At 40.4% G+C, this 25,504-nt stretch overlaps 1 protein-coding gene across 4 annotated transcripts in view; it reads left to right on the plus strand.

Moving 5' to 3' along the window:
- trpm3 (transient receptor potential cation channel, subfamily M, member 3) overlaps positions 1 to 25,504 on the plus strand; it is a 158,522-nt gene that overhangs the window by 89,291 nt on the left and 43,727 nt on the right. For 2 of the 4 annotated variants that reach the window (XM_034692531.1, XM_034692532.1), the window contains exons 1-7: positions 986 to 1,074; positions 3,219 to 3,297; positions 4,801 to 5,002; positions 8,174 to 8,387; positions 9,983 to 10,107; positions 11,253 to 11,424; positions 25,298 to 25,472. In XM_034692531.1, the coding sequence (XP_034548422.1) occupies positions 3,260 to 3,297; positions 4,801 to 5,002; positions 8,174 to 8,387; positions 9,983 to 10,107; positions 11,253 to 11,424; positions 25,298 to 25,472 (926 nt within the window). In that variant the 5' untranslated portion in view covers positions 986 to 1,074; positions 3,219 to 3,259. Of the gene's footprint in view, positions 1 to 985; positions 1,075 to 3,218; positions 3,302 to 4,800; positions 5,003 to 8,173; positions 8,388 to 9,982; positions 10,108 to 11,252; positions 11,425 to 25,297; positions 25,473 to 25,504 lie in introns of those variants that run through there. The other 2 variants (XM_034692533.1, XM_034692530.1) reach the window with 2 other exon arrangements.

Raw genomic sequence — 25,504 nt, forward strand, 5'->3', positions numbered from 1 at the left:
GTATATCTTTATGTGTGTATATATATAGCTTTTATATATGTAGCTTTATTAATCATCTAAAAGATACAGCAGAAACAAGAAAACAAAATTAGAGCGGAGTCCTTTATTCAGTTTTTCAGTTCTTAATTAACTGTTATCAGGAGAATTTAATGATAAAACATTTCTACAGGCTACCAGTCGGTTCACCTAAAGTCCATTACTAAAGCTGAACCATTCATGTCTGCTAAAAAAGCCCGATAGAAAACAGGAAGAAGGCAAAGGGATTAAGCTGTTGATTGGATATGGTTCCCAATTCACCTCCCTGCCAGTGACAATAAGAGAGAGGAGATACAACAGTAAAGGAGGGGAAGAGAGGACAGGGAGTTTGACTGTAATGGAGTCAAGACCCCTAACAGGCTGTCAGATGCTGCTCACTAACCGCACAGTCACTCCAAACAGACACACAAATACACATCTGGCGTATTTATGCGTGTGTATATTGTGTAAGTGTATGTATGTGTATATATTCGTGTGTGTATGTGTTTGTGTGTGTGTGGGTCTGTGTGTGCCCCAGTGATAAATCTTAATTACACAATGGAGTGCAGGCCATGTGCCATCTCATCATACCATGTCAAATCTCATAAGCAGCACTCGAGAGCATGAGAGGAAGAGCTGCATCAGTATGAGACATAGAGGGCGAGAAAATGTGCAGACCACATCGACACAGAGATGGCAAAAAATAAAGAGGGTAAAGCAAAAAAGAGGGATGCTGTGGGGTAACACTACTTTGTACCCTCTTTCAATAGTTTACTTAGACAACATACAATTATTATTAATTGTGTGACCGTGATTTTGCCATCAACCCTGTCCATACTAATCAAATCTAAAATATCTGCTGTTACCGCTGCCATCAGGCAGATCTAGTTTGTCCCAGGATGAGCTGGCGGATGGATACACAGTTCCAGCACATCAGGGAAAGAATGGGGCTGGGGGCGTTGTTGTGGCCCGCTGAGTCATCGTGGCCAGGGTGATCTCTAAAAGCAGCCCCCCCAGCCCCCCAGAGTAATGGTTAATCGTGGAAGGTCTGGCGTTAGGGTAAGTGTGCCTGTGTGTAGGCCGAGCCTGTTAGCGACCAGTTTGCGGTGGGTTTTGGCATGCTGTGGTGTGACAGGACCAGTCAGGCGGATGGGGCGTGTGTTGTTGTAGCCGTGGCTGCGGGGAAAGCCCTGTACAAGCAGCTCTCAGCTCTGCTGGCTGGGAGAGGAGCCGGGGCAGCTCTCCCAGAACGAAAAAGCAGAAAAAAGTCCTTTTGTTTTCATGGCTGTTGTGTTCCCTCTGCTGAGGGTTACGATGTCTGGTCTGTGTGTCCTCCTGGTTGCCTGTGGCTGTCCCTTTGTGACATTGGGTCCTACTCTAAACCTCTGCTGTTGTGGTCCGTTGCAACAAAACCTCACACAGACATAGTCCACTTCCTGAATGGTGGTTTCAACTCAGGAAGTAAAACCTTTGAACCAAAAAGAGCTGAGTAGAAGGTAGACCGTTAAAACGGCCTCTTATGTTCACAGTAACTGAAAGTGTATGCTTTAACTCACTGTTTGGATGGATTTAATTTTAACTCCACTCTTATTTAGCATTCAGTATAACACTTCAGAAGAGGGGAGCAAAAATATATCACTCCAAGTAACACATTAAATTACATATCATGTACATATTTAAATGGTTGAGCATTTCAACTTTAAGTTGAGTTTTTCTTATTTCAGATGTTCAAAACATGCTCAATATGTGTACCATGAGTGAGAGCAGGAACACATTCATCAAATCTGCTAAAAGCAGGAAGGGAACCGGGATTGTATGAATACCCTGCACTGTATTTTATACTTTAGAGCTAAAGGAACTTTTCTTACCCTGCAGTTGATGAAATTTTCAAATTCACCTTGCAGCAAGGTCCCTTATGTTTTTTTTTCCTTTTAAGCAAAAATAAAAGCCTATTCCTGCCCTAGGTGAGCTCCCATTTACAGCTGCACAATAAAGCAAAAAATGAGCAAGCAACCTAATCAATATTGTAACTCATAGTTTATACCAAACAACAGATAGAGCATCACCCTGCCAGATCTTGCCATCAGTAAAATAATGGCCCTTTTAATAATACATTAGACACGGTATCTTTTGTACTGAGTTATACAAAGCTCTGGGTAGGATTCTCTGTCTTATCAGCTCTAAGGAGGCTTTCCTGCAGGAACATAATTGACTCTTGTTGTACATTGATCATTGTTGTAACCAGTAATGCATATTTGTGTGCAGACATATTGTACAGGTGTATAAAAGCCTCTAATCCTGTGCCGCATGTTTATCTTTGGGCTGCTCTCTGGCTCTGCATCATCCTCCTGTCCACGTCTTGTCGCAGGATAATTGCCTCTTCATTAGTCTCTCCGTCACTCAGACCTGCAGGAGATATTGGCTGCAGAGCATCAGAGTGTCACTTAGACACCAATCCACAAGCTACTGTATCCTGTGGAAGTCTTTCTTTACTGTAAAACACAAAAACACAGTGCACACACATCCCGCTGTAATACATACAAACAGCTGGCTGCACATCAGAGTATTCAAGGACTAGGACTCTGACATAATTTGTTGCCTGGCTGCGTTCAGCCTCCTCCTTCTCTCGCCCGGCACTTCTTCTCATCCTGTTGGGGGTGCAGTCAGTGAATAACATAAAACACTTCTGTCAGAGTGTCTTCAGCACTTAACTTGTGTGTGAGTGACAGTGCATCTACTGTGCATGTATGTATGTATGTGTCTGTTTGTCTATGTATATGTGGCATGTCCTAAGTGCTGTGATTTTGTCCCTATACCAGGTTTTAGTGTTAAAAATGCAGATTTTTCTTTAATATATTAGATTTTTATTCAATTTTTCTTTTTTTTTTTTTTACTATTTACAGAAAAGGTCCTAAAACACTCACACTGTGTGCTTTCTTTGTAATACCCCAAAACTGGGCTGTTGTTTACAGAGTTACAGACTGAATGAAAGTCTCCATCTATATATAGAACAAAGCCCTGATGTCATTTTCACACCGACAGAACCTTCTTTTTTTCCAGGTGAACTCATCTGTCAAACACAAGTTGACTTGTTATATGAGCTTGTTTCTGCAGTCTGTCTACTGTGACTTTTGCACACATAGGTCACAGTTCTTCTGTTACCTGAAAAAGACTGACTGAGTTCTTCTGTCATTGTTCTGCAGGCACAGAAATCGTGGATAGAAAGAGCGTTCAGCAAGAGAGAATGTGTTCATATCATAGTGAGCGCCAAAGACCCCATAGGTAAGTAAGAAAGTCTAAAAGCTTGGGTTTGTATGTTACCTTTTACACTATGTTACCCTTATTGCAGCGTCTCATTTTGATTTTACCTTTAAAAGAGCAAGAGATAGAAAAGTGCATTAAAGCCTGTTTAAAGCTAAAAACTCTAATAAGCTAGTTAGCTGCTGTGATGCCCCCCCCCCCCCCCCCCCTCAAATGTTGCAAATTAAGAGCCCTGTTTTAGCACTGACCTTTTTAAAACATGCCTCGGAGTAATATCATGCTGGCCTCTATTTGCATCATAGGTAGCTCCTTTGCACTAATGAGCCAAAACACTGGAATTATTCCTTTTAAACCACAAATGTTGGACTTAAGGCCAGGTCGGTTCAGAGGGACACTAATAAGTTCCTCCTGATTTAAAAAAATGTATTAATTTAGGTAACACTCACAGGAGCTCCTGGCTGTTAGAGCACGCTGCTTATCTGCATGGCAAAGTATTACTGTGGAAGTAAATCTATAAGGGCTCTCTGTCTGTAAGTTAGTTATAGTTTAACCCAATTATAATCATGATAGCACTTCACTATAATGTAATTCTGTTTTTAGAGAGATTCAAGCACTCACTTTCTAGAAAGGCCTCTCATTGTACTTCAGTGAAGGCACTGTGACGTTATCAAAAAGCTGTACTATATCTGATATTCTTGCTTATGGTGACAACCTTGGAGAAGCTAGTATAATTCCTTCCAGCCCTAATGCACTCTCATACGCACAAACACACTCAAGCATACGCAGGAAATGCCAGTGTTTGTTAGGTAAACAGAATTACCATAACTGGAGGAAAGCGAGAGGAAGCCAGGAGAAGAAAAAAAGATGCTCCTCAAGATCAAATCAACTTTTCCTTTTAGTCAAAAGCACTTGTGTTGATGCAGGAGGCAGAAGGAGGCAAAGTACCTTTGGTAAGAGATGACGGAAACATGAAGTGATAATCAAAGCTTCCTGACTCTCTTTCCTCTGGGGGCTCCCACTCTATTCTGTGAGGCTAAAACGCAGAATATGAAAGCTGCATTCAGTGTATCTGAACAAGCCAACTTCTGCAGTAATACTACAAGTCATGTAACTGTCACACTGCTAACTCTTGTAGTTTCTCAGAGGAGAGAGAAAGAGGAGGAAAACAGTGAAAGAAAGGAGACATAGGCTTGTGATGAGCCAAAATCAAAGAAAGAGAGATCTAATAAAGATGGCCTGCAGATCACTCTACTCCTCTCCTCCTAATCAGCAGATGGAAGTCAGATGACAAGCTGTCGTTTCAAACTTGCCCTCCTTTCCCTGCTTGGCGCACAACAGTGGCAGAGCTCGACCTTTCTCTCACTCTCAGCTATACACAATCTCTCTCTTAACTTCCTCTTTTGTGCTATCTCTATGCTACAATGAGATCCTCAGGAGCACTGTCTTCTCAAGCTTTCAGTGAATCTCTCTAAAGGGGTAATACACCAAGCTTAGTTTTACTTTCTCCTTCCTTTTCTCATACAGGTGCTGTTGTGGTCGCTTGATAGGTCAACATGTGGGCCTCCCCCCGGGAATCTCATCCAGTCAGAATGATAAGGCGGAGCGTTTGGCCAAGAATGACAGCCTGTCGGAGAAATGGTCGATCAGCAAACACACCCAGCTCAGCCCCACCGACGCCTTCGGTACCATCGAGTTCCAGGGAGGAGGACACTCCAACAAAGCCATGGTGACTTCATTCACAAATGTCCCTTGTGTGATGTTAAAAATGAAAGAATGCATCCGTCGAGTAACCAAGTCTCCCTGAAGTCACACATTGCTTTTTGAAGCAGAGTTTGAAGCCCATTGTCGGCAGTTGCGATATTGAAAATGCTTACTCAACCTAACTTTTGGACGACCTGATGAGAGGCAAAGAGGCGGGCTTTTAGCTTCCTCACTAACAGCTACAGTGTGCCTGCCTGTCAGTCATGTCAGCCATGCGCCTGATTACAGGGCACTTGTCATTTTGATTTCTTCAAAACAGATGAGTTATGTGCCTTGCGTTTCTTCTGCAGCCAGTCTCAAGGCTTAATTTCTCAAGACTGGATGTTGCTGCTTGCTAGGGATGTAAGGATACACTCAACCCACGATTCGATTCCAATCCGATTTTTGGTTCACGATACAATTCACTCACGATTCTCAAACGATTTTAAAGAAAACTGGATTGAACTCAAAATTTAAACAACTATTATCTTATTTCAATTCTCAGATATGGAAAGTTGCAATATTTTTTTTTCTCTTATATTTCTTTGTAAACAAAGTAATCCTTTTTCATTTTTAAGGTGTGTTGTAACTCAAATAAAACCACTGCACACTTTTTTTTACCTGCAAAAAAACTAAAAATGACCGCACAAAAATACCTCATTGGAAAATTTCAGAACAATTATAAAGAAATGGAAAGTGAACAATTCCCAAATTAAAGTATTAAATATTAAAACAAATAAAGTAAATATTTTTAAATTAGAGATGTAAATTTCAAGTATTTTCCGTGATCGATCTTTGGAAATGTTAACGATCAATTATGGTTTAATCACAAAAAAAAAGGTGAACTTTTTCCATGTAAAAAATAATGCCAAATGCGTTTTTCCCCCTAAATCAAATTTTCCTTCATGACACAGTGTATATTACTGACGGTTTTAAACAGCTTTGGATCATATTGAGGTGTTCAAAATGTTAACACGCTGAATATCAACGTGAGGAGCAGGTCATAATTGAAGACTACAACATATAGATTTACTGCAACAGGACAACTGAACAGAATCATATTTTAGACATGTGTCCAGTTTTCTGTCTACTTGTTCTTACTGAGAAAAATAAGCATGTGAACAAGGTCATGTGTCAGCCGGGAGCGCAACCGGGTCAGAATCAGTCCAGCAGCGGAGAAAAAAACGCTCGTGGAGACCTGTCACTCAGCTGCAGCCCCCAGCTGAGCGTCTCCGCTGTGCGCAGTCAGCTGATTCTGAAACGTGCTTTAAACTTAAAACACCTCCACTCAGCGAGTGACGAGAGAGCAGCGCAAGAGATTAAGTGATGTTGAACATGCAGAGTATAATGCAGATGGCGCCTTCTACTGTTTTTTTTTTTTTTTAGATTTTAAAAAATGCAAGTACACAGAGACAAAAGACAAAACAATAACAGACATAGAAAAGAAAAGATACAATATAATAGATAATAGGACACACCACAACACTGGACATGACACTGGGGGGGTACAAAACAGTACAAAACTCACCTTCTACTGTTTAAAAATAATATCCTGATACAAATTATGTTGAATCGATTTTAATCCACCCTTATTTGTATCGATATTTTACCGATTTGTGATATATAGTTACATCCCTACTGCTTTCTGATATGCAACATTTTCCCCCCAAAAAGAGTGTAACAATCTGATATCCAGATCTGAAATGTGGAAAAGGATAAAAGAAGGGATTTCTATACTCTATGGGTTTAGAAGATTGAGACCAGTATCATATTAAGGTAAATTTGAGTTGTCAACAAAAGAGTAAACTGAGAGCTCTTCACTGAATACACTGAAAGAAGCAATTTTTAAAATGCCTGTAACAACAGCAGTGAAGCAGAAAGTATATAATAATTGACAGTGATTTGTAGATATCCTCCTGAGCTGCAAAGATCTGATGCAGATTGACAGCCAACAGTTACAGATGAGGAGTGTTTGGGGCTTAGCTGACTGAAATGAATTCACCTCTTTATCTGCATGGCACAGTTTTGCCAGCTGTGTGAGAATGAATGAATATCTCCATGATTGCAAAGTTTTACTCAATACATGTCATGCATATTCCCAATTTAAAAAAACATGTAATGAGAACTCGTTTACAGTAATTGTGTAACTTCTATTATCCAGTTTGTCATCAGATTACACAGAGGCTGTCTTTCTAATCCAATCTGAAAGCATCACACATGCGGAATGTTAAAATTCATCATATCAGTATGCTTAAAGATAACAGTGAAGTCAATAAAACGAGTATAATAACATGCAATTACATGTCATTAGCAATTTAAATGACTTGGGAGCAGCAGATAGAAATTTGCCTGATTAACACGTCCATCCTTAACTAAGTGTGGTTGCATGTTATGGTTACTATGGTGACAGAATTACATCCCACATATGTAATATTAAGAGAATCAGATGATTTAAACTGAATTACCTGTAAATCTGATTTGCTGAAACATTATTTCAGACTCACAGCAGCTTGATGAATAACTGCAGCATAATGCATGTAGATCTCAGTATAGTGAACACCTGTGCAATTATGTTATAGTTCAGACGTTTACACATTATATTTTATCATTTTGCTTCAATAGATGTGTTTCTAGTTGAGTATTTAACTTACATGTATCCAATTTATCTTTCTTTTCCTTCTTTTTTTTGTTTCACAATATGTTTATTGACATTTCTCATTACATACAGTAACAGTCAAGAACACACACACACACACACACACACACACACACACACACACAAAAACCACCTACCCCATCTGCCCGTACCAAAATCAATTGGCAAGTGTGCAAAATAAATCAAATTAAATTAACCAATTGTGATTCCCACCGTTTCTTTTAGATAAATTCCACATGTACATCCCTGATGATAGCCATGTATGGCCCCCAGAGCCAAATAAAGTCTTTCAGTTTGTCTTTGACAGTAAATGTCAGTCTCTCCAGTCCAGCGCTGCCCGAAAGCTCCTCTATCCTCATTTTCAAAGACGGGGTGTCCATACTTATTTTCTGTTCCTTCTTGTTTGCTCAGCCATGTGCAGTTTTCAGGTAATCCTGTGACTGGGTGTAATGAAAATGTGTTGCTGTTTGTCACTGACACATCACCCACTTTTTTCTTCAGTATGTGCGGGTGTCTTATGACACCAAGCCTGACCTGCTGCTCCACCTGATGACCAAGGAGTGGCAGCTGGATCTGCCCAAGCTGCTCATCTCAGTCCACGGAGGCCTGCAGAACTTTGAACTGCAGCCCAAACTCAAACAGGTTTTTGGCAAAGGGCTCATCAAGGCTGCCATGACAACAGGAGCCTGGATCTTTACAGGAGGGGTCAACACAGGTGAAGTACAGTACTGACAAATCTTGCTGAACAAAAATGGCCTGATATCCCTAGAATCACAAATATTCATGACAATATTTCTATCAGAGTATTTTTACACTAATGTGTAGCATTACTTCTTTTAAATGAAGCATATGATGAGTGTGTTCAAACGATCTTCTTCAGCAGGATGACTGGGGTGGTCCAACTTAGTCACAGATTTATGCAGGAGTGGCATTAAGTATGTGTGCATATGAATGAATAGTGTTTATCTCTAAAGACATCCCTGTCCACACACAGAAACAGACTTTGACAAGAGAAATGGCAAACTGCCAGCTCTATGGAAGAAATATTTAACGGTATTCTAATGCAACATAAACTATATCAATATCAACAATGTTGTCTTACATTTGAATATATATAGCTGTATCTTAAAAATTTGATATACCGCCAGTTCCTAGGTTGAAGGTGTGAAAAACAGTGAGGAGCCATTTCAAATTATGTCAACCACAAGAGGATTGGGTACAAGTGTTTGTGAAAAGACTGACATGAACATGGAGGATAACTGAAAAAATTCAGCTGAAGAATTGGCTTTACATGAATTATGTATTAATTTATGGAGTTATCATGCATATGGAACGTAGTCTCTATGATAAAACTTGAGTCCCACTGTGTTTCTGATCTTGATGAGGCATACCTAGATAGTGTAGTGTGTAGTGTAGTAATTAGAGTGTGTTTGGCTGCTCCCATGCATTACAAAATTAAATAATAATATGACTGATCAATTTGATATAATAAGATAACTACGTAATTGATAAATGTGTTGTTTTTTAGGTTTGTTAGCTTTATATATTGAATGTTGTGGGTCATATATTACTTTCATATCTCTACCTGTTGACAGGTATTGTCAGTAATGTTGATAGAGGAATTCATTAGCCCTGGTTCACCTTGTCTTTACAGTAAACGTTTTATCCTTGTATCATTTCTGCATTGTTTCTTCATCCACTTAAGGAAGAAGGATTTACAGTAACTTTTCTTCAAGCTTGACAGGCTTGAAGTTTGTAAAACTATCTGAGAAAGATGTAGGAGACATTACAATAGATGGACAGGATGATGCAGCATTGGATACTGTATACCCCCAACACTTCACTACACAGAAAGAACTAGAAAGTCAGATTTAGTGACAGAATGGGTGCAGAGGAAGAAAGAGGTAGAGAAATGCCTGAATAATGGATGGAAGGATTGACTGTAGAAGTGACTGGGGGTGGAGGTGGAGATAGAATGAATGTCACCGGGAGAGATGGGATGAGATGGCTCTCAGGACTTCTGCTCCCCAGAGGACAACAACTACCACAATCTACGACCCGTCTGTGGTTAAGTGTGTGCGTGTTATGTGAGCGCGTAGTTGTGTGTGTGTTCGCACTGGCTGCCAAGCTGTAGTCTTTTGTGCCTAATAGATTCTGTTTATCATTCACTGCAGAGTGTATCATTATCTATATCCAGTCTGCGTATCGATCATGATCATACTGATTTTTTTAATCTGTTTATCTCTCCTTCCTGCAAACACTCTGTATGCATGTATATCCAATAACTAAAACACAGACTCACCCTCACAGGGGTGATTCGCCATGTGGGTGATGCATTGAAAGACCACGCATCCAAGTCCAGGGGAAAGATCTGCACCATTGGCATCGCTCCATGGGGCATCGTAGAAAATCAAGAGGACCTTGTTGGCAAAGATGTGAGTCTTTGAGAACCCTCTAATAGCTCAAGATTAAACAGATACAATTTGAGTGCCTGCTAACATACTTAAGACCTGGCGTGTGTATGTGTGTGTGTGTGTGGAAACTGTCGCACAGTCCACCGTTTCCAGCACTCGTAAATTGCAGTTGACAGTTTGTTAACTACGATGCTGAGTAAGCCAATCCAATCTGTGATAAACACTCCTTCAAAGTGAGTTGGACAGCTGGTAGAAGGGCACATGCTGATTCATTCAAATATCTGGAATCAATGTTGTGTTATAGTCAAACTTTCATCACAATGTGCTGCACAGTGTACCAGTGAACAACTGAAGCAGAGCCAATTGATGGTGGAGGCTGAAATGAGATTATTAAGTGCTGGAGCTCTTTTTCATGCTTCATTGGTCTCAACTGTATCACTAATGACCAGATGAGTTCACCTCAGATTGTCGGCCCCTGCCCTAGTGGACCAAATCAAAACTCCAGAGAAAATGTTTTAGTGTCATTTTCTGGGACCTTAACAGCAGTGCAATAAAAGTGTGTGACTTACAATGATGGATCATATTAATCAGTCAGGGTTTCTTGGAGACATTTTTACACCAGAGCCTGCAACACTAAAGAAAGCTGTAGCCAATAAAAAACCTAAGTATGTACAATTTGCAATTATTGAATTAAAACCACCGCCTCTTCACCCTTTCAGGAAACGTGGCTCCTAAATGTTGATGAGGCTGTTTTTGATTAAGTACTGTACTTTCAAAACTTGGAGAAATAACAAGACACAGATTTGAAAATCAATTTTCATCATCAATGAAGCAGACCCAGAGACATCTTTACTTTAATGAAACTAGTACAATCTCGTATTGAGTCTTTTTATAACTGCAAAATGTAGGCTTCAGTTTGTACCTTCATGATGCCATTAAAGCAAAAAGGACATTTTAAACAGGTTTTCTAGGCTGACAAGTGCTCCCCATGATAAATATGTTGATCTGTAGGTGTAATCAGCGACATGCTCCTTTAAGAAATAGGTTACTGCTGAAAAATGACAACAAGCTTTCCAAAATTCATTTGTTTTCTTTGCCAGGTCTGCTGTCCATCATGGGCTTCTCAGATGTAAGTGTAATTGCTACATGTCATCTTTTCTATGTAGGTGGTGCGTCCATACCAGACCATGTCCAACCCTATGAGCAAGCTGACGGTTCTTAACAGTCTCCACTCCCACTTCATCCTGGCAGACAATGGCACCACGGGAAAGTACGGCGCTGAGGTGAAACTGCGACGGCAGCTGGAGAAACACATCTCCCTGCAGAAAATCAACACACGTGAGTGGAGGCTCCTAAATCTGCCTGTCATAGATCCCGCTTTTACCAGTCTGACCTACTTACCTGTTATTAGAGGAGGTGTTTTTATATGACACAGAGAGGAGTGATACCAACATAATGAAACCATAATCCATGTTTTATCAACGACACCATTGTGGGTTAATTGAGTTCACACTCTGTTTAATAGCCACAGCCAAACTAAAATTGTCATTATGTGCTTCTTACTGAACACATGTTGTGGCACAGTTTATTTTTAGCACGCTTTGATAGCGCTCCACAAGCCTTTGAAAGTGTCCCTGCCTTCGGGAGGGGTTTATTTTTTTCTCCCAAAGCTTCCTGACAACTCAGATGAACTCCTCAGAACCTGCCTGATCATCCTTGTCTCACAAAAAGCTACCAAAACAAGCAAACAAACAGATATAATGAACAACAAACAACCACTGTAAGTGTGTCAGAGACACATTAAGTACATACTGTTGCATTCATTACCACACATAAAGGTATGGACATAACATTGGTTTTCTTGTATTTTTACCTTAAGTTGATAATTGACAATACAAACCATTCCTGACATGGTTCATAGGAGGCATTTTAGGGCACTTGGTTAACATCACACATTGCTTTTTTCCTGTTCTGCTCTCCATGTCATCATTTTCAAATGTATTGCATCAAAGCTGATTTATGCTCAGAAAATGCCATCAGGAGTGTGTTTGAATCCCTGTCTGTGTGTCTGAGAACCTAGGTGTGTATTTCTTACGTGTATATCACTGTGTATCGTTATCTGCATGTGCATATAATCTTTTGTGTGTAGGGCTCATCAGCTGTTTAGACCTTGTCACATGCATTTCTACATTTTCAATTTCCATATTATTTCCTCACTAGAAACAAAATGGATTTGCATGAATACGAGATGCATTTCCCTGCCATTTCCTCATTCTCTTTCTCTTAGTCTGGATCACACACACACAGACAAAAGACACAAACACACACAAACCTCCCTGATAGGCTACCCTTTAAAATATTCTCAATTGCCTCTCACAGCATTGTTCGGAATTTGTTAGGGCTTGGAGCAAATAAGACATAAAGAAATGTTGTTTAGAGCTGTGATTTATTTGTTACCTGCTTCTGTTGTCAGCATGAAGTGATTTTATAATAATTTCCTCAGGGTTTGGGATGACACAAATGCACACATTGTAACATCAGTGCTTATTTAAAAATGAGGCTGTCTGGGAAAGTTGGTACACAATAATACATGATTACCTTCTTTAGAGCATTATGACAAGTCAAATGTTACCTCTGTCAGCATCATTTTATTCAGCGTTTGACCGATCACAGATGTTTGCTGATGGGGACTTTATGTGGGTGTGTTGAACGTGTCTCAGAATGAAAGCCACGGTGTACTTCTCGTATCAACTTGACATCAGGGATTGCAGTAATACCTCTTTGGGATGACAGTATACACAAATGCACTTTCTCTCTGTTTGTCATCCAGTCATGTGACCTATGGACTTCCCTTTGTCATCCTATGCCTGGAATCATATAAAAGGGGCTGGGAAGGCAAAGGGACGCCCAGTCGTCATACAAGCTTCAGACCACCCATATGACAGTAACATACTATGCCTTGGTAGTGTCTGAGGTCACATTGATCACCAGCCACAGCTGTGAAACATATCACTCAGCTTTGAAGTCTTATATCAGTCAAAATCAATCCATAACCCTTCTTAATGATAGCAATATTTGTTTAGTATGAGAGGACTTTGGTATTTGTATCTTTGACAATCCACCACATATCCCTTTTCTTGTAGTATGACTGTGCTACAATTGATATTGCAAGTGTGCAACCCCAGAGTGTCACTACTGTACCTGTCTGTGTCTGTATGATATGCTGTACCTGGTTGAGTGTGTGTTTCCTTTACTTCCTCACTCACTGCTTTAGGGTGAGCAGACAAGGACCATTTCTCGATTTGATTACCTGTCCACGGTCAATCGAAGAATACATCAATTTTCCTCGCAGCAGGACTACCAAGGGAATCCTGTGTAGCTTTGGGTCTTGTCAAGAGAAAGAGAATAAGAGAGTAGAGAGGCAGTTTAGCTTGAATGGCCGAACACGTGGTTTACAGACCACACGTAACCACAAGCTCTCTCTTTTTTTCTCTTAACACACAGTCACACGCCCTGCACACAAACAAGAGATTTAAGAAGTGTGGTGGAAAGATACGCGTAATCTCCCCCTGTGGTATTTTTGTGATGTCTGGGCAATCCAGTGGCTAATCCTACAGCGCCTGTGTGCAATGTTTTCTTGCAGCCGCTATCAGCATGCGACTGCCTGAAATACTTTAGAAAATTAATTGGCCCCTCACAATTATTACACTTTTTAAAACATTGAGGAACTTCCATGTTGTGATGATTCTGATGACCCCTTTGGATGAAATCGGTAGTGTTTTTCTGGGAGGAAGACCAATGTGGGGAAGGAAAGGAGTGGACCGTTTTATTTGAGATATTGTTTCTTTGTCAAGCCAATTAAAGATACTTGATTCTTTTAATGTGTCCTAAAGGATCCTCGTTTCATTCTACCAGTTTCATGCCGTTACGTTACTGCAAAGTGTTCTTACTGGATTGCAAGTCATGAGAGACAGAAAACAAGCATACACAAAACATCTACAAGTAGAATACGATCGTAATGAATGTATCTATAGCTGGCTCACCACACCTTTTACTGATTAACCCTCCTGTTATGTTCGTTTCTCAGGAACAGCATTAATGGTCCTGAGTCAATTTGACCCAGCGCATGTTTAATGATGTAAAAGTGTCAGAAACCAAAAAATCCCCAAAAACATTTTTTATGTCTCATTATTAACTCTATTACTTACCATTTAAGTTAATATTTAGTGCAATGGTCTTCTTTACCTCTCACAGATCATGGTTCAAAGAGGATAACTCACATGTTTCATAAAAATCTATGTTAAAACTTTTTTTAATATACATTGGAAAGACCTAAATATAAATAAAATAGTTTTACAGGACATCGATTTTTGTTTATTATATTTTACATTTTGAATTTTTTTCTTTTCATGAAGTGAAGCCCAGATAGTTATGCCGTATTTAGCTACTTTGGAAGGCATATATTGCCTAAATGGGCAGCGACCTCTGAATACAGCTAGCCTTTCATCCTAGGACCTATGTTATAGAGTAGTAGAAGTTGCTCTACCCACAATCCCAAAGAAGCAATTAGTATTTAACCCTTCTGTCTCCTTTTAGCCTCCACCTTGACTGCCGGGTCAAATTGACCCGAACAGTATGTATGTAATATAAACATTCGGGGGGGTTGCAAATACCTGAAATGAACCATTTTCATTGTATATGTTGATAACACTACTTAAGCCAAGCAGAAGAAGTTTCATACTGAAAAAATACCTTTTATTTATCTGATACCAAACCAGAGTCACATTATCTTGGTGATGGTGATTCTTCAACCCTGCTCCTTCTTTATTCTGGATTGTCACCATATTGGTGGTTATTTTAGCACATTGAACAGTCCAATTGCAAGTTATGGGAGCACAATGAGCCCCTGTCAAAACTAATCATTTAAGTTCATAAGCCTCTTTATACCACCCTTGGTGACAAGAGATGTGCTCTCCCTCTACTTACTTTTTCCTCTGGTCTCTGTTGTATAGTTGATGTTGTGGGAAGTTTTACAACTTGTGGTTTTGTTCTGTCTTCAGGGGACAGTGGACAAGAATATCGAAGGGGTAAAAATAATAGATGTGTTAAAACAGGAAAGTGCGGTTGCTGGCAGGCTGTAAATATAATGGCTTGAGCCAGCATGTTTACACACTAGAGTGAGTACTCAGCATCGTGCCCTGCCTTACATGCATGGCTCTCTAGTGACTTGTTCAGCCAGTCATGGTCTGATAGAACCCAGAACAAGAGATGAAAATAAACCTGGACTACTGTGACAGGATTCAGCCTTGGCAGCACTGGGACAGAGGGGCAGAGCTTATGGCCAGAGAACATGACCATATTGTGTAGCCATTAACAAGCTTTATATCTCATCATTCACATATGGTTATATATTAAGGTCAAATACTCATGATACATTTTCTATTTTACTCCTGCTGGATATCTCCTGAACATAGCAGACACTGTCAAACCTCAAGATGGAGAAAATCAATAAAATGATTGGCACCATTCAACACGGCTCACTCAACCATTGCACAGCTCTTTTGACATGTCCCCAGCAGCAAAACAGCAGCAGCCACAATGCGTTTTAATCACACACCTGCCTCGGAGAGACGACAAGTGAAAGAGGAAGAGGGGAGAGTGAGAAAAAGAAGGAATGGAAAAGGGATTGGGGGCGAGCAGGAAAGGAAGAGAGTTACATAAAGTACGAAGGACGTGTGATGCAGCTGAGAAGGATGCAGGCACTGAGACAAGATATTACCTTGAGATGCCTTCAATAAAAATGTGTGATGAAATAGTGAAAGACATCACAAGGGGGCTTGAGTTCATCCATGAATGCTTTTTCTTTTCCTTCTTAAAAGTTGAACAAAAAAAACACTTCAATTGTAGTTTCCTTATTTTTAGTTTTTTTGCACGTGAAAATCTTCAACAATAAGTACATGCCAGGTTCAAAGAGGAGCAAAAGTAATTAATTTGTGGAAGTTCTGTTAAGGTCTATGAGAATGAATAAGGCACCTTGAGTATGCCCTCTCCTACATTTCACTTGAATTACTTGTAATATTAAATTGCACACAAACAGTACTTTGTGTGTTGAACGTGTGCAGAGGTATTGGCAGGTGTGCCTGTTTTAACTGTGTCTACTGTATAACCTTCACTGACCCTCATACAGCAGTGATTTCATTAATCACAGCATAGGTAAAGGATGAAGTAGCTTGGGTAATTGAATCCAGAGCCATAAGGCCTTGCGTTGTAGATTAGCTGTGACATTGTGACCTCCACCCTGAAGCAGCCCATACAGAAGAGATTACAGTACATCATGGAAACATGGAAAATCAAGAGGGTTGTAATACTCTTATTTCAAGTACTATAAGTGCTTAGAAAAACTCTTTATTTTCAGATAGAGTTCATAATTCTGCCTCTTTTTTATGCTCTCCAGCTGTGTGACCAACTGGATTACTTTTTGGATTTTGTTTTTGACACATATCACACAGCTGCAGCGTCACAGTGAGAATCAGGCTCAGAAATGTCACCGTCTGCTGAATGTGACTGTATCACACACCCCACAAATAACAGGAAAATATTTTGAAGTTAAGCTTGGAAATTATGCAACGGAATGGTTGACATTCAAAATACATTTCAGTGTTAGGACTTTGTTCAGGTTTTTAAACAATCAATATTATGACTCACATAAATTTACATTTTTATAGTCTTCTTCCAGTCTGTGGTTTCGGTCCCTGTGGTGGTGCAGCATTGATGGCTTGTGTAGCTGGACCGTTGGAGTGAATAAGTGTGTGGAATATTTACGAGCATGTGCAGAAAGGTGTATAAAGACATTCAGGGGTACTCTTTAGTCCCCCTGCTTTGCTGGGGGTAAGGTGTGTTCTTGCATGACTGGATCAAAAAAACATGTCAAAATGATTCATATGAATTTGGAGAGTGCTCAACCCTGTGGTGCAGAGATAACAGAGCCAGTAGTGTGTATTTTTGGATACAAGAATTGCCCCAGGTAGAGTACCAGGTTGAGGATGTGCATAGACATCTACATTTGATGTGGTGTATGGGAATATAAGTTTATGATCAGCAGTACAGACGTGGTAAATATCTTTGGAACAGTCAGATGGCTTGTGAAAAAATACTGAACTATAAAAGAAGTCTCTATAAATGTTTTACTTGTTATTTCCTCATATGATTATAGAAACTCTTTGGAGTTGGAGTGATAAAGCTGATTTACTGTACTTCAGCCTTTTCCAAAAAGATGTGTTTGGCTGCAGTGGGAGACAAGCTGCATAAATGGCTACCTAGAGGGAACGAAATAGCATTCACACTCCAGCACTCATGGTGTGTGATGACATGTCCGCTGTTGCTGCTATGATTTAGTCAAAACCAGTTTAGAGGAGAGAAGAATGTCGTATCACATTAGTTGCTGATACAGTGTGAATCCAGAGTGTTCAGACAAAAACAAGTCAGCCTTCTTTTGTCATGGAAGGAAGAGATTGAAAAATGTAGTTATACAAGAGGACCACTAACTCTGCTGTGATTCACACATACTGCGTCTCACTGTGTCTCCCAAAAGAAAGGATCACAAATCCTGTATCTACAGAATAAGCCATCCATCAAAATGTTGCTTTTTAATTATTTAATCACCCAAAGTTTGGACTTCATTATGTGTCTCTGTGTACTAACGTTTGAAAGGAAGGGTTTGCACATCCAACAGTCTCATGAAGCAGGTGTGTAGGAGGTATGACTATAGCCTTGAGAAGAGAGAATTCTGCACACTGCTCTTGCTCAGCATCACCATTTATTAGAAAATCACTTGTCATCAAGCTCTGAGAGCACGCTTGACAAAGGTCCAGAGGGACTGAAATGTTGTGTGATTTTCTAATAAATGTTGATGCTGAGCAGGTGTGCAAGCAGTGTGCAGAATTTTCACTTCTCAAGGCTTTAGAAACTAACAAAGTATTTTGATTTTAAAGATGCCAGTTGCAGCTCAGAAATTCCTGGGCTGCATAAACTTCTGAGATAATACAGTTAATTTCAAAAGTTGAGTCAACAGGACTTGTTTTTGCAAGTCCCGGTGATAATGAATAGATCCCTGACATTTTGAGAGGTAGTACGGTGGTAAAAAAATTCATGGGATCATCAGTAGGGCACCTTCCTTTTTCTGTGGTTTATGAATGGACCCAAAACACCTTCAGAGGGCTCTATGGTGATATGAGGTATGGCCCCATTCACTATCAATCCTGCCTGATGGTTACCTTGCAGCCCAGTCAGGTTCCTTTGTCATTCTCAAGGAGTTATTGCTCCCCTGTTTTACTGCCTCTGCTGCCATGTCCAAATACATCAGCTTTTTGAATTTGAACGCTTTGCCAACTGCAGCCTCCCATGGTACCGTATTACAATGTAAAGCAGCTGCGTTGTTGATCACAAGATCACACCTGACATGAGATTTTTCATAATGAACTCATTCAGGAAAGGTGAATTTTAGGTCTATCCTGACCTGCATTTTCCAGTCATTGGCTCGAGCAGATCTGATCCCTTTTTTGTAGATGAATCCTTCTGCCATCTGTTCTGCTGGCAAAAGACAATAGGGTTTTTATACCATGTTGGGAATGGCATCGGTGGTAGTCCTCCTTTCTTTCAGGATTACTGCCAGGTGTGGGACCTGGTTGGCTTTGTGCAGTGCTCTGCCTCTGAACCCCACATCGGTGATGTGGGGTTCAGAAGCAACAACAGAAAGGGTTGTGTGTGTGTGTCTCTTTGAGGAGTGCAGCTGACCTTCCCTCCAAGATCTTGGTAGCTTGGTATCAGTGTTTTATTGATATAGAATCTCTAATCTCTAAGTTTGTCATTGATGATGGATATCCTTCTGGATTTATAGGGTGCAAACGTCATCCTTTCGGCCAGAGCCATAGCTGTAAAAACACGAATATTCCCAACACCTGAACACAGAGCAATATGTTTATTTTATGATTTTGTCCACCAGAAAATGTTAAATATATGGAGGTTGTGCAATAAATGGGCTATGGGTCCAATAAAAAGGAATCTACATCATTAATTGTAGTTTTTCTGTGTTTTTATTTGTGGTTTAATTATAGTTTTTATGCTCTCTATAGTTTATTTATTTATGATTTATTTTTATGACTATATGTAAGGACATTGGTAAGAACATCCTGTTTCGTTGTACTGTGCCAGTGCATTGCAGTTACAATAAAGTCTATGTATTCCTGTCAATGTGACATTGAAGTAAAAAAATTCTGCAGCTACTTGGTGAATGCCTTGGTTGAAGTCAGGGTGGTGATGTTGGGTACTTTGTGGTGGCTTACTCTGCTGTGGTTATTCCACTATTTCCCTCAAATTACAGATGAAAAGGTGTCACTGAAAACCGGACCAAATCTGGTTTCCTCATGATGTCACCTCACAACAGAATATAAAAGTTTGAGGGGAGCTTTGCCCTTTTAGTGTCGCATACCCCCTGACCTTTTGTTCTGTGGCCTGTCACGTCATGTCAAGCCATGCTGTGTTCACATATCTGATGTTTCCTGACTGTTTTTGTTGTTTCTAGTTTGTTTTGTAAAATATATTAGTGTTTCCATCTTTTTTTACTTTTGGGTGGGGTGGGGTTTGCTTGAAACAATGACCCACATTCAGGAGTGCACCTCTTTCAGTCATTCTGATACTAATTTGACACTTGCAAGCATAAACTCACAGACGCTCACACTGCCTAACACAAGCAGGGACACACACTCAGAGGATGAGTCATTGCTGGATCCTTAATTAGGACCATTTAAGCATGTTATGTGTGTCTCACTCACACGCTTCTCTTTCCCTCCTAAATTCCTTCTGCCTCTTGTTTCCTTCTCATCGCCCCTGCTGGATAAATATAGAAGGTTGTGACCACTGAGTCTCATCATCCACCACTCTTCTTTTCTTCTGCCTCTGCTTTTTCACACCTTTTCTGGGTAGTTTCCCTCTGACAGATGAGGTGTGGGCACTGGGTTAAAACTATGTAATAGTTACAGACAAACAAGGGAGAGAAGGAATGTGTAGGGGTTTGACGATTGTGTTATCTGATGCGTAGGAGTGTGTGAATTGAGGAACTGCGGAAGAATAGGGGGCAGGGGAGGGTTCATTGTAAAATATTTTTTTCTCAACTTGTTTCAACAAAGTATTTATTTCTTTCTTTCACTACATTTGAGTCTTTTTTGTTAGAATTCTGAAGTTGAGTGATTATCCTGCATTAAAAGAGGTAAAATCCTCTTCAAAACCTTTTAATGATCAGACGGAGACTTGGGTACCCGCTCTATGTGGGTGTCTTAAAGCAAAAAAGCTATTTTGGTTCATGTGTAGCGGTGAAAAATGTGCAATAGAGCTGGGTTGGGGGATGATTAATAAATCCGCTCTCAGCCACTCACATCACTTCTGTCATCACTGTGTAACAGCTGTGCCAATCACAGGGATGTGAGACAACAACGGCTTAACAAATGGAGAGACGCTTTCTCAGGAAATCATGCTGCTGTGCCTATAAGCACACACTGACGCGTCATATCCTCAATGTGATTCAGCACAGCTCGCAGCAAACCATATTTCAAGAATGAAACACGAACTGCTTCATAAATCTGCAGAGAAAGTTGAAAAGGAGGTCATGACTCACAGGATTACGGGGCTCATTTATAAAATGTCTGCTGAAAAAGGTTGAATAACTGACCCATCTGAAGGGTGTTGTTATTATGTAGAAGCCAGGTCAGTTCATGTTATGTAGAGAGGCTAAACACCTTTAATGGTTGTGCCTTAGGGCTCCACACTCACACCAGTTCTGAGGTTGCAGATGTATCATCTGTCCTGCTGCCTTCAGTTTGCTGCAGAAGTTTCATCAGCTGGAGTAGGTATGCACAACACAGCTTTTACCAGCAGGTGCTGCAGGTTTCATCTGTATGAATTTAACACATCATTGTTGCAGGTACAAAAATGCATGTGCCCCCCCATTCACATGTAAATTCTCTCCCACACATGCACACTTCCTTAAGAGAATGCAGTCAGTGTACCTTTGAGAGGCTTGCTGGCATTGAAAAAGTTGAAGAGAGGTACTTTTTGAAATGGATGGCTAAATCAAATTGGTTTAGTTAAGTTTATATTATTGTGTTCTCACTCTGCGTTTTTTTAAAGCAGAGTTAATTTCGTTGAACGAACTTTGTGTAACCTTTTTTTCGTGACAAAAATGAGACAATGGCGAGCTAAAAAGACATAATTTATGATAACAACTCAGACGACATATGTTTTTTTTTTGTCAATGACATGAGGCGGGACTGAAATAATAGTGAATGGCTGTTGGACACTCAAAATCCATATGTTTCCTCCCTGCTGTGCGTTTGATCTGTCTGTCAAAATACAAGAAATACACTCTTGTTAAAGGTTAAATTGGTTTGGGCGCTCAGTGTTATTTTTGTCACTTACCTGCAATAATTGTGCCTTGGATACAAATTCCCTCTGCCTCCATGCAGCCTTATTATTGTCAGTGATGATTCTTTCCTGTTATATGTCTGAGCTAAAGCCACAGCCAGGATTTGGGGTGAAAACAGTTTAATGCTTAAAGTTTGCTGTTTTCTGCTGCTGTTACCATTAATAGCTCTGTCAAAGCCTGATTTATCCTAGTTTGGGGATATGTTAGAGAGCATATTTAGTCATCAAAGAGGATGATGCAGTTAAGAGTGCAATAACCTTAATGTCAGTCCAGCGTGCCTGTCACCACGAGCACAGTTAGGGACAATCATAAAAGTTTAATACAGCTCTTTTCATTAAGAACACAGGTGATTTTTCATTTGAAGTCTGACACAAACATAGCCATAGTTGGCAAAGTGAGAACATTTTATTTCTTGACTGTGAGTTAGGAATGCACTTTCTGTACCTTAGTCAATCAGCAGGGACAGCAGCATTGCATTCAAGGGTCTCGGCTAAAGTCTTCAACTAGGCTAAGGTATTGGGAAATTACCAAGCGGCAACTTCCGGTCTAAAAATATGAGTCCAATGCGGGAAGTGCTAAAAACTGCAATTCATCGAGGATCCACTTGAGGCTGGCTCTGGAAGTACCGGAAACCAAATACACACCAATTCAAAAAGCCAATCTTTACAGCAGAAATAAACATGTTTACAGCCTGGTACAAAAGACTAGTGTAGTCTGGATAGCTCATTTCCTGATCGGCACACACTGTACGGGGGGTGAATTTTTTTCTAACAGTAATTTTGTAGATATTGAGATTATGAGTCTTCCGATGAGAGGCACAGCTGACTTGATTAACAGACGGGAACACTGTAGCTGTTGGCTAGTAGGCTCAAAGCCCGCCTCTTTACGTCACAATCAATCGACAACAGCAATATGGCTGCCGCTGACGACTGGCCTCAAAACAGAGCTTCAGAAACAGATGGGTGACGTCACGGATACTACGTCTATATTTTATACAGTCTATGGAAATTACACAAGTAACGAAAGATAACAAAATTTTGCTTTGCATATATAAACATCAGCTTTAACCTTGATACCAATTTCTGATTTACAGATTGAACAGAAAACGTTTTAACCAAATGTAATGACTTAACTGTAATGACTTTTTAATGACTGAAACTAGACTACAACGTCCTGAGTTGTCATCTACTAAGAGGGGAAATGACTAAAACGTGACTTAAACTGATAGGCTTATACATCTAAATACTCAGACTAAAGCTAGAATAACTGCCAATAGATTACAGTTTTTATCTAGATATGTGACAGCAGGTTGAAAGTATGGCAGAAATACTTGCTTTCCTGTAAGTTATCAGCAGTACTCTTTGCTCCGCAGGTGTAATGTTCATTAAGATGGGGTAGTGAAAAGTCCCCTCTCCCCTCTGGATGAGCAAATATAAAAAAACTGAGATGAAACCAAAAGTTTTGTGGTTAGGTAGAATAAATCATTGATAGTGCTCTTCACATAAGTATAGCACTTGGCAGAGTAAACATTCAGTGAGGGGGTTCTCCACCAAATACTGTAACAGATTAGCTCTCTAGCTGTAGGCTTACATTTCCATTTAGAGTAAAAGGCATTCTTTGGAAAAGTGCCAACTCATGTAACCACACGGCATGTGCTTCAACACTTGTGTTTTATTTGATTCAGAGCGAGGGTTCAGACCACAGAATCTGCTTCCACAGATAAAATAATTCAAAAGACTCTCAGCTTTTTATATGATCAGAGGATTAAATTAAAAAAGTACAAAACTGCAAGTTCAGTAGAAGCAGCAAAGTGCTAACACTGCCAGGTTTAAGGCTTCAAGTTCTCATTCAACAATTTCAAGTGATGCTCTCTAGGAATCACATACAAAGATAACTATGAAATTACCTGCATCCATTTATTCAAATTAACAGCATAATGAAAAATCATAGTGGGAAACTTTAAGCTCGTTTTAGGCTTAAATAAAAAATATATAGATATGCTTCTTCATCCATGTCCAAGTAAAGTAGTTCAGGCTGTTGTTAATGAGATAAACTAACTTTAAATGGAGGTCAAGGGCAATCATTAAATTTGCCCAATGTGTCGTGGTAGTCAGGCGGAAGAGAACTTGTGGTTAGTGTAGATGTGTGTGTCTGTTTTGGTGTGAGTGTGTGTGTGCATCTGTGTGTATACAGGCAGAACTAACTCCCACCAGTTCTCCATCATACAGCTGTCCTTTCTCCTCCTCCTCTGCTCCTCGGTGGGTTTCAGTTGAACAGTAATCTGCTTTGGACAGTGTCTTTCTGCCTCCAAAGCTCACTAGTCATCAATATCAGTGCTTCGTTCCTTCACAGACGCAAGCTCTCACAAACACACACACGCACACACACAAACACACACACACAGGCATGCAGGTCACAACAAAAATAGACCTTAAAAAATGGAGGAATCAGATTCCACACACAAGTCATTAGTGTGCTCCTTTCTCACACTGAGCTCTGTTGATGTATGGTCATGTGATGCTCTGTGGCACAGTGACGTTTTACCTCTTTGAAGTAGGAGAAGCCCCGAAAATATTCTCCTTATGTAACTGTCCCTGTTGCAGGGCCGCATGAGGCAGTGGTAGGCAAAGAGTGAGGGTGGCGAGTTAGCGTCTGAATCTGTGCGTGTGCTTGTGTTTGCGTGTGTGCATACAGTATGTAAGCACTCATCTGCACTTGCTCGTCCAACTGCGTGTTTGAGAGACAGCTTATGCTTTCTCCTCTGTGAATTATGCAGACCAGGATGAGGGTGCGGGGCGGGTAAGATCCGGCTGTTACACAGCTTTTGAATTAGAAGAGTCAAAACACCCGGCTGACAACACAACCACACAAGGCAGAATGGGAAGGAGAGGAGGAGAATTGAAGTGGAGAGAGAGAGAGAGACGGACTGGAATGATAAAACAGGAAGTGAGGAAATGGCTTAGGATGAGGAGGAGAGGAGGGTTTAGGGAACAGACTGGATTGAGACCACAATAAGAAAGACTTGAACTCTGGGATTTGTAGGGTTTGTGGCATTTTAAAGGCACTCAAAGAAAACTACAAAAAGCAAGGACAAGGCAACATTTCTCTTGGGAGTTAGGCAATAAGTCCATAATCTACAATACTAACTCCTGTACATTATCTCACACCTGCTGATTGTAGAGAATTACCCTGAATAGTCTGTGATAAGCAGACATGAGCCTCTTTTGTGAGTGAAACCATTGGAGCCTTTTCTTTCTCTGTCAACCTCTTTCTCTTTCACGCTCACAGACGCACACGCACACGCACACACACACACACACACACACACACACACACACACACACACACACACACACACACACACACACACACACACACACGTACACACTTGGGACACACATGTCTACACAAGAGAAACCAACACAAACTCCAGGTGGGCTGTATGTGTTTGGTGTTGGTGGTTTGTAGAAAACCTCTTTACTATCATAAGAAAATAATTGAAAGCATTTAGTGTCTTGAAGTAACATCATGAGATGTCTCAGGTGTTGAACTGGCACTTTGAAACTCAGTTTTCCTATCAGCACATCAAGTATTTCTCTTGTGAAATATCCTATTGATTAATTTTCCCCTCTGTTTTGTCTTTATTTTACTTTCCCCCTCTTCCTTTTTTTATTTTCATCCCTGATTTCCTCTCTTCACCCCTGTTTCTGCTGCTCCCACCTGTTTCATACACAGGCATTGGTCAGGGAGTGCCGGTGGTGGCTCTGATCGTAGAAGGGGGCCCGAATGTGATCTCCATAGTGCTGGAATACCTCAGGGACACGCCTCCTGTCCCTGTGGTGGTGTGTGATGGCAGCGGCAGGGCCTCAGACATCTTGGCCTTCGGACACAAGTACTCTGAGGAGGGAGGGTATGTGCTTAGATACCCATGTGCTGACATGC

The sequence above is a fragment of the Notolabrus celidotus genome, chromosome 9 (assembly GCF_009762535.1).
Source record: "Notolabrus celidotus isolate fNotCel1 chromosome 9, fNotCel1.pri, whole genome shotgun sequence".
NCBI lineage: Eukaryota > Metazoa > Chordata > Actinopteri > Labriformes > Labridae > Notolabrus > Notolabrus celidotus.